This window comes from Myotis davidii, unplaced genomic scaffold (assembly GCF_000327345.1).
Source record: "Myotis davidii unplaced genomic scaffold, ASM32734v1 scaffold1471, whole genome shotgun sequence".
NCBI lineage: Eukaryota > Metazoa > Chordata > Mammalia > Chiroptera > Vespertilionidae > Myotis > Myotis davidii.
This window is the reverse complement of record NW_006284003.1, coordinates 721,813-732,363: the sequence shown is the minus strand read 5'-3', so window position 1 is coordinate 732,363 and position 10,551 is coordinate 721,813. Positions and strand designations below refer to the sequence as shown.

General features: G+C 36.9%; 1 protein-coding gene across 3 annotated transcripts in view; it reads right to left on the bottom strand.

Moving 5' to 3' along the window:
• Positions 1 to 10,551, bottom strand: part of NFIB (nuclear factor I/B) — a 228,158-nt gene that overhangs the window by 86,176 nt on the left and 131,431 nt on the right. For all 3 annotated transcript variants that reach the window (XM_006754228.2, XM_006754230.2, XM_015568157.1), the window contains exon 3: positions 9,488 to 9,541. In XM_006754228.2, the coding sequence (XP_006754291.1) occupies positions 9,488 to 9,541 (54 nt within the window). The remainder of the gene's footprint in view (positions 1 to 9,487; positions 9,542 to 10,551) is intronic.

Here is a 10,551-nt window from a genome sequence, read left to right as displayed (position 1 = left end):
ATGTTCGATTCCGATCAAGGGCACGTACCTGTGTTGCGGGCACATCCCCAGTAGGGAGTGTGCAGGAGGCAGCTGGTCGATGTTTCTCTCTCATCGATGTTTCAAACTCTCTATCCCTCTCCCTTCCTCTCTGTGAAAAAAACAATAAAATATATTTTTTAAAAAAACTAAGAACCATATGACTTCACTCATATGTGGGATGATATGTAACTGAAACTCAGACACAGACAACGGTATGGTGGTTGACAGAAGGAAGAGGGTGGGGGCCAGGAAAGGGTAAAGGGGGCCAAGTATATGGTGATGGAAGATGATCTGACTTTGGGTAGTGGGCACATAATGCAATAAGCAGATCAATGTATCATACAAATGTACACTTGAAACCTATATGATCTTATTAGCCAATGTAACCAAAATCAACTTAATAAAAAGAAGAGTCATGAGGGGAAAAAACCCACAAAGGTTCCTGGATTATCGTAAAGGGGCCCTGTCTTCAAAAGTATAGGCAGCGAAAGAAAAACTAAACAGGTGGGACTATATTGAACTAACAAGTACCTGCACAGCAAAGGAAACAATCAACAGGCCACCTATGGGAGGGGAGACAATGGCTGCACACTGTACATCCAACATGGGGTTAATCTCCTATAAGAAACTCCTTCAAGTTAATAGCAAATGATAAAAAAAATAAATAAGTAATAGCCTGATTTAAAATGGGTGAAGGACTCAGATTTTCTCCAAAGAAGATATACCAATGGCCAGAGGGCATATTTTAAAAGGCTCAATGTGACTAATCATCAGCAAATGCAAATCAAAATCACAATGAGATATCGTCTCACTTCTGTCAGGATGACTATGATCAAAAAACAAAGGCAACCAGCACTGTGGAAGATGTGGAGAAACTGGATTCCTTGCACTCTGTTGGTGTGAATGCAAAATGATGTCACCACTATGGAAAAGAGTATGCAAGTTCCTTGCGGAAAAAAAAACTGAAAATAGAACTACCATGTGATCCAGCTTCTAGATATTTATCCAAAAGAGTTGAAATCAGGATCTCGAAGAGATATCTGAATTCCCATGTTCACTGCAGCACTATTCATAATAGCCAAGATGTAGAAACAAACTAAATATCCACCAACAGATGAATGGGTGAAGAACAGGTGGTGGTATATACATACAGTAGAATACTATTTCATCTTTATAAAAAAAGGAAAGGTTGCAATATGCAACAGCATGGATAAGTCTTAAGGATACTGTGCTAAGTGAAATAAACCAGTCATAGAAAGACAAATACTGCATGATTCCACTAAAATTAGGTATCTAAAATAGTCAGTATCATAGAATCAGAAAGTGAAATGTTGGCCACCAGGGGAATCAGTAATCGGCATGCATAAATTTTCAATTGTACAAGATTGATAGCTCTAGAGATCTGCTGTACAGCCTTGTAACTATAGTCAGCAATAATGTATTATATACTTTAAAATTTGTTAACAGGGTAGATCTCATGTTAAGTGTTCTTACCACAATAAAATAACATTCTTTTTAAAGTAAGGAAGAATTTTTAAGGAAAGCATGGTCAATAAAATCAAATTAATGCTCAAGAATATGGAAGCAGGAACAGAATGCGAAGGAACTACTGGACTCCAGTGGCAAAGCGTTATCAATGTAATAAGAATAATTTCAGTGAGGACAGAAGCCCAGTTGCAGAAGAAGTCAAGAAAATATTTTAGAGTCTTTCATGTCATGTCATGGGGGAAAAAAGAGAGGGAGAGAGAAAGAAAGATGGGACATTTAAATAAAGGGAGTTATCTGAATGAGGGACAAAGATGCATTTTTAAAAGTAAGAAATAAGTTGCTAGGATGAAGTAAATAAAATAAGGAAGAAATATGGAGAGGGCCAGGAAAAGGAAGGGCCAGAGAAAAATTTCAATGAAGACAGAAAAGTTGGTGGCTTCAGAAAGTAGTAACACCAGGAAAAGGCAAGTGGGAAAATATTTATACAATGTTAATACAAGGGACTCAGAGATAAAGTTTGCCAGGGGGAAAGCAATCTGTAATAATACATTTGTACTATTGCTCATATCACTATTAAAAACTGTAACAAACTTTCATTCTACATTTCCTCAGATGTCAAAAGGCTTACAACAAAACTGAGGATCTAAAAATTATAATTCTATTTCACCATGAGACTTGAGGACATCTGCTCCTTTTGCTTCTTTTATATAATCTCCAACCTAATCTAATGCCTTTTATCTTGATTTGTAACAATGTTTATGCCATTTTATGTCTTTATGGGATGGCAGTGTAAAAATCTAATGGACTTCTATTTGGTTCCACATCTAATGGTACTTCCTGCAGGAAGTCTTCTGGATCAACCCAGCTGGAAGGGAAAGGAGTATCAAAAACCCTCACTTTCCTGCTACTCACCAGGTATGCTATCCTGTCTGATGCTTACAACTGGCCTGGATATAGTTGACTGTGCTCAATTGCAAGGAACTTGTCTGATTTACTCATGTGCTCCATGGCCCTCATAATAGTGGTAAAACATGGAGCCTTCATTGGGGGTCTAATTCCAAAGTTCATATATTTCCCACTCCATCATGCTTTCTACAATGGCTGGAAATAGTATTTCACAAATTTGAACTCTCATGACACTGGAGTTGTAGCACAAAATAATACACACACACACACACACACAGGGTGGGGCAAATGTAGGTTTACATTTGCATGTGAGTTTATTCTTGTATTATTATTATTCATTAATTATTGTATTATTCTCCATATACAAACCATGGTAAACCTAAGTTTGCCACACCCTGTGAGTATGAAATATACACTGTATATATTTATGAACAGAAAAGTTTGGGGACAGCAAAGCTCATGGGTAATTCATGTTTTTATCTTCTGTAGCGCCTAGAATAATGCCATGCACACAATAGATGCTCATTAAATATCTGTTAGCTGAAAAATTCACCTATAGACAGCTCTTGCTAGACGGTTTATTATTCTTGGCGTGGAGTGGTGTCTATTCCCAACTCCTCAAGAGCAAATGACAGTCTCTACTCCTTATTTTGAGCGCAGGCAACAGAAGTTGCCCAATATCCTCTCTCCCGGAGTGCGATTTAACTCTGAATTTAGCAACCAGCGGACACTCAGTTAATATTATTTGTTGACTGGGACTATGTGCAGAAATTCTTTCTTTCATAACTGTATAGGATATTACTAAATTATCTTTTTCCCCCCCAAAATTAAATATTACAGGTAATTAGGCTGGAACCATTGTAGAGGCTGGGCATGGTGCCAACTGCTCTGTAGATTAACCTTTAGGGGTGAGTTGGATACAAGTACCCATAATGTTGCCTGTACGACTAAGCAGCTAAGGGTATGTATCCTTCGAGCTTTTTAACAGTAATTGGTGAAGAAGGCCCTTTCCCCATCCTCTCTTCCTTTATTCTGAATTCTATCATAAATTTGAACATTGAGGAACTTTACTGAATGGGCTGTATTAAAAAAAAAAACACCACAAACAAAAAAAACAAAACAAACAAACAAAAAAACCCTCAGATGATAAAGAGGAAAAATGTTCCTGAAACAAAATCTGTTAGGGGAAAAAAAATCCTTTGATTTTAGCACTGACTTGCACAGGCCTCATTCTCAAATTACTTAAAAGCTTTACCTACAACTTCAGGTCTTACCACAGTTCACCAATCCTTTTAGTCTTTCCATTTACACTGTTATGAATAGAAAGCCTGTTTATACTCTGTTGCATACTGTTTAGTGCCAACGTTTAAAATTACTTCTAAGTATCATGAAAGAGTGAATTTTCCCCCGTGGAAAACATTTTGATTCTCCTGGTAGATACAATAATTGAGGACATGAGAAGGAGTGGGTATAAACTTATTAATTGAGGAGTAAACAGTCTATGATTTTAAAAAATAAAGTAAATTTTCTCTTTTCTTTGACTCTGAACACCATTTCTGGAGATAAAACATGCTCTATGAGCCCTGGCTGGGTAGCTCAGTTGGTTAAATTGTTGTATGGTACACCAAAGTCGCAGGATCAATCCCCAGTCAGGGTACATAAAAGTATAACCAATGAATGCATAAGTAAGTGAAACGACAAATCAATGGTTCTCTCTCTCTCTGACACACACACACACAAATAAAAAAACAACAACAAAAAACATGCTCTATGAGATCTTCAAGGGCTATGCAAATATATCCACCTTCATATACAAATACAAAAATGTTTTATTATTTTTGTAACTAGTAGAAAGTATTGTTTGTCCCAAACTCCAAGTCTTCGGGGAAAAGTGAAGATTTAAGTAAACATGAGTCCTAGTGATTCCAACAGATAACAACTAAAAATGCAGATGCTGGGCTCATTTTCTTGATAATTATTGGGTTGTTTTCATTAGTTTCATGACAACCCTCTGTTGGTTTCATTCTCAGTATCTATATAATAGGGTTGGGGAGAGATCAACCTCAAAATTTTTATAACTTAAATATTTCTTTTTTTAATCCTCATCTGAGAATATTTCCCCATTGATTTTTAGACAGAGTGAAAGGGAGGGGCAGAGACAGAGAAAGAGAAACATCAGTGTAAAAGAGACGCATCGATCTGTTGCCTCCTGTATGCACCCTGACCAGGGCCGAGGATCGAGTCAGCAACCAAGGTGCATGCCCTTGACCAGAATCTAACCCAGGACGCTTCAGACCGCAGGCCAACGTTCTACCATTGAGCCAAACTGGCTAGGGCTAAAGACCTCTTTATTGCAAGGCAAGCATACTGCTATGGTTAACAGATACTCCTTGTTTAGTTTATTCAATTAATTATATTTGGTTCCATCTTTGTTCCAGAGAGACTATAGGTGGCTTATTTGATGTACATTCAATACATGATCCTAATTGCTCCCAGAGGTTTTGCCAGACTACATGCAAAAGTCAACAAAACAGCACAAGCACCCTATAAAATGTGCAAAAAAAAAAAAATAGTAGAATAAGTTCATGTCATTCCAAGTAAGAAAGCTCTGGTTAACGGCACTTGGAATACTTAGTAAGATTAAATGATAAAATTTGCAAAAACTGCCCTAGGATTCAAAGTTTCTTTGTTATATTTCGCCATGTGAGATAGTAGAATAAGTTCATGTCATTCCAAGTAAGAAAGCTCTGGTTAACGGCACTTGGAATACTTAGTAAGATTAAATGATAAAATTTGCAAAAACTGCCCTAGGATTCAAAGTTTCTTTGTTATATTTCCTGCCATGTGAGAGCACATCACAAAAGTACAGCCTTCCTAGCCCTAACTGGTTTGGCTCAGTGGATACAGCTTCGGCCTGTGGACTGAAGGGTCCTGGGTTTGATTCCAGTCAAGGGCACATGCTGGGTTGTAGGCTCCTTCCCCACTAGGGGGCGTGCAGGAGGCAGCTGATCAATGATTCTCTCTCATCATTGATGTTTCTATTTCTAAAAGAAGGTTTCAGCTTTGAAATGACTTAGAAGCAAAATCTAACTTCTAGATGGCCTTGTTCTCCTTTGATATTAACTATTCCAGCATTAGGCAAATCAGCGAGATTGGGAAATCCAACAAGATCATAGCCAAGGAATGTAGAGACAGAAATGAATAGAGTAAGACAAAGCTAATTTTAAAAATTATAGTCTAATCACACATTTCCTAAAAGTGGCAGGGGAGTTTTTACTTAGTAGAAATAAAATTGTATCTGAATCTAAGTCCATAAATGAATGATTTACTATCTGTTGGTCCACAACAGTTGTTTCCTAATATTGAGAGAGGGCTCTTATAGTTCTGTTGCTTACAACGGATGAATTTGATATTTAAAACTAAGTACACATAAATATATAACTTCTGCGTCTATCATAAACAAGAGAAATGTACATCATAAAAAATGAAGTAGGCCTAAGGCTTTTTGAACGATTTTTTAAATATATTTTATTGATTTTTTTACAGAGAGAAAGGGAGAGGGACAGAGAGTTAGAAACATTGATGAGAGAGAAACATCAATTCAGCTGCTCCCTGCACACTACCCGGTAGGGATGTGCCCGCAATCAAGGTACGTGCCCTTGACCGGAATCGAACCTGGGACCCTTCAGTCCACAGGCTGACGCTCTATCCACTGAGCCAAACCAGTCAGGGCAAGGCTTTTTGACCAAAAGAACAATGTCATGTCCTTGAACATCATCAAACCTTTAGAGCACCTTAGCCCCAAAAAGATTATGGGGCCCACTCCCACCATGTCACAAAGAATAATAACAAAATATTAAGTCACAAATAGCATAAGGCAATACCATAAAAACTATTTAAATCTGTTTTAAAATAACAAAACTACGCAAGTGCTTTTAAAAATAACAAGTATCAAATATCCCTCCTCTCTAAAACACGTTGCTTTTGTTCACCTGTGTTTAGTTTGCTCACTGAGTACTAACCCCAATCAAGAAAGACAAGTTAAAAACGAAAGGCCTATCTGTAGATATCCATAGTGCAATTTGGAGAACTTTAGGGGCACCCTCCAGAAGTTCAGAGGAATGAGCAAGAAAGTGGCCTTCTCATCAGACAGTCAGGCCTGATGCTGGAGAGAAGCCACATGCCGTGGGGGGGGGGTAGGGCAGGTTTGTGGAGAGACACATGTGCATCTGCTCTGATAGGATGACTGGATGGGATTCCACCTTCATGTCAACAGTGGGGAAAAGATGTCAAAGAGCTTTCAGCTCTAAAAGGGCTTGCATTGTTGCCATCTCTTTCCCAACCTGTTAGGAAATGAACACAGGTGTAGATGGTAGCAACTGCCATGGCTTGCACATCTCCCACGGAAAACTACCAGCGATAAGAAAGTGTTCACCATCAAGGTGATCTTTCCCAGAAGTTTAACTCCTCTTTGTTATAACGATACAAGCAGAAAAGTGATTTGATTGTTTCATTGCTTATGGTAGTAGGTTTTGATTTTTCCCATAAATGGATTGTGCCTTCTCCAGATATTGAAACCCCACTTGGAGATTTCACATTTCAGCCAAGGCCAGAATACAGAGATGAAAAGGGCCTCCCAAAGATGAATTACACTCTAAAATACCAAACATGCTTGCACTTATGAAAAGAGCTTTTAATAATAAGTATAATTTATCTCAACTGACTGTAATACAAAAACCGTAGTAAGCTCTGATTTTTCACATTTCAAATTAGAAACTAGTCTATGTTCCTAACAGCTTGATTTATTTCAAGGTATTACAGAACAAATTCTTAATTTCATCAAACAGAATTCCTTCATAATCTCTATGGTTCATCCCATAATATAATGATATACGAAAGCATGTTAAAATGATGGAATGTTTCTGAACCATCGAAGAATATTCTAATTATATTCCATTTAATTTTGGTATTATGTATGTTTTACTATATTCTAACTCTGAAGAACTGGTAATTGATGTATAAGGTATGTATATACAATATTCAACAACCTAGTTTTAGGACGTAGTTCTCAAAAAGGCTCAATTTCCAAGAAAAATTTAAAAGGAAAAAAATTAGGTTTGATTGTTTCTGTTTGCCATATTATATGCAGATAAATTAAGAGATGCTACACTGAATGCAGTAAGAAAAAGACGTGACAAAACTTTTGGACAAATACTGAAAAATTGAATTCTGACATTACGTAACTATTCAAAGTTTCATTCCGCTCAGGGGAAGAATAAGAAAGTGAGCATAATTCTTTCTGTACGTGTTCAGAAATGCATTTCAAACAATAACAGCTTATTAATTTCAAATCAAGCTGTCATTCTAAGGCACAGAACGTATCCTTTATTTAGTCTGACTTCAAATACTTATCAACTCTTTTTCTTTTAGAGGGTTCTTCCTCTCCCATTCTTTGTAAAGTGAATGAGGAAGCTTTTAAAACATGTTTGGGTACAATTCACTCTTGGCTATCTTCCTATGCAGAGGAAATATCAGTCAATTAAAAAGAAGAAATTTTAAAGATTACAAGCTAATGAAATTTCCTCAACTTCAGAAAATTTCTGAAAAAATTCATTATATTGTGTAAATAATTTATCATTGTAATCAATGTATAATTTATAAAATTATGAAGAGTTTTTCTTTTGGGGGATTCTAATTATCCAGACATAAAAAATAAGAGAATAAATTCACTGAAATTTACATTTAAAATTGTTTGGTTTTTTTAATGTTTTGTTATCAATTTGTAATAATATTAAAATGTTTTGATGAAAGTAATGAAAAATCAACTTAGTATACATTTTCAAATCTACATTTAAGTAGAATTTTTTATCTTTAAAGTATATATTATTTTTGTCAAACAACACGATTCTGTACAATACAGAGTAAATATGTAGTTGTAAAAAAATAATTTTTCTAATATAAAAATAAGGTCAAGACTCAGAAAAAAATAATCTGTTTGACTTTGCATTTTTATTTGGATATTTACTTGATGTATCTTTCCAACACCATTTAAAACAAGGCTGTCCTGACATCTTTTCTGTAGGTCTGGGCTGCTTCAGGTATTTCCACCTCCCATTAGCAAAGCACGGTGACAAGGAAGATCAAACAATTAAGGACTGAAACCAAAGTCTACCTGAGGAAACTTTTATTATTACTTTTATTAAATTTTTTGGTTTATTTTCCATGTAAATACAGATGCGATTATTTGGGGAGGTAGATGGCATCTGTGTTTTTTGTTTGGATGTTTTGTTTGTTCTGGTGTTGGTTTTTGTTAGCTTTATTCTTAGAGCATTCCTTTGCCAAAGTTACAGATATAATTAAAATCTTTACGACGCTGAAATATCAGAAGTTCTCCTTTGCACTGGATTTACCTCATGTGAAAAGACACCCCTCCTAAATCAATACCAAAAGTCTGTATGCTCGGATTTAGGAGCAACAAAAATGAAGGCAGCCAACTTATAAAAGCCCATTTTCAGATTTGGAACAACTTCTGAAAATAAAGGGGGATACTTGGCATACATTGCACTAAACGAAAAGTCCAACTCTCATTATTTCCTGATTCTGGGAATCCAATAAAAACCTTATGGAATAAAAACTCGTTTGCAAAAATCCACCACTGACAACATGACCAACCACCACTACCACCCTCTATAGTTAAGAGTATGGAAAATTTTACTTTTTCTTGTGCGTTTTATAAGAAAGATGTAAACGGGCTTTGGGTTTTGTTTTTGTTTTTGGCTTTTCAAACAGCAATGACTTTAGCACCTGCAAGATACACAACTAAAATACACGCATATTCATTTTCAAAGAAACACCAACAAAAATGAAAACGTTGGCGATTACGTAAATGCTGATGACGCCAATATAGAAGCATGTGCCGCCGTGAAGGGTCTGAGCAGAATCACATCTTGTCCTGATCATACCTGCCCGCCAGAACAAAATAGGCAGCTGACCAATTATGGGCTGTTTATCTACACAGTGGTACCTTTGTTCTGCAACGTCAGATTGCAAACGTCCTGGAACACATATTTACCTGGAGGATTCTTGGCAGGATCATTGTGGCTTGGACTTCCTGATTGTCCAGAATCTGTAACGAAATCACAGAAAATGTTTTATTTTTAATTTGTTTTCAAAGAATTTCACAATCCTCAGAAGGGCTTCAAAAATGTTTTTTAAGATAGAACAATGAAGTTGAGTGTTTAGATAGCGTCTACTTTCCTAAGCCTTTCAGCAGCAACGTTTTATTTATCAAATTAGATGAATGCCTATACATATTTCTATGTGTGTGTGTGTGGGGGGGGGGATTATAGCTCTGTAGGAGTATTTGAGTAGAGCAAGACTTTTGAAACAAAAGGTCTGGCAATAAAGGTGGTTTGAAGGTTGGACCTGTCAGTAGCAACATGAAATACCCCAGATAAATCCTCTAAAAATGCAATCTGAGTGTAATTAAACATGCTTTTAAAAAACTTGAAGAGGTTTTTTTATTCAATGATTAAAATACACAGAAACGAGAGTCCGCTTTTCCAGGATTTCGTGTGCGTACACATGTGTCCGCTCCAATAATCCCCCAACCTACTGGACCCAGGCCCAGAGTTGTCTGCATCCCATAATAGCAATCGATTTGCAAACACCAAGAAAAGCACAAATTACTAGGTAGATACCAACAGGGCTTGGTGGAGAGCAAATTGTTGGATCAATTTAATTTCCATCTGTGATAGACGGCGGGCCTGCAGATAAGGAGGGAGAGATCGATGCTGTGGCTCTGAATTTCCTGCACCACTTAATTCCTCACCGACGCTACAGAAAGGAGCGTGAAGGCTACACTACTGTCAGGCAACACGCCTTTCCTGACGAATCCGACCCTGTGGTGTTTTGTTCACTCCTCTTTCCTCCTTGTCCCTTCTGCCTTTATCTGCGTCATTTGCCCCATATGATTATACTTTTACTTACTTGCACGTCCCTTTGTAATATTCTTTGATTGGGTCTAGTATTTAAGCTTTGTCTCCCCAACTAAATGGCATGCCCCTAAGCAGAGACTGTCTACTCCCTTTGTGTCCTCCTCAGTGTGCTGTTCATGGCGGTGAATACACTAGGCTT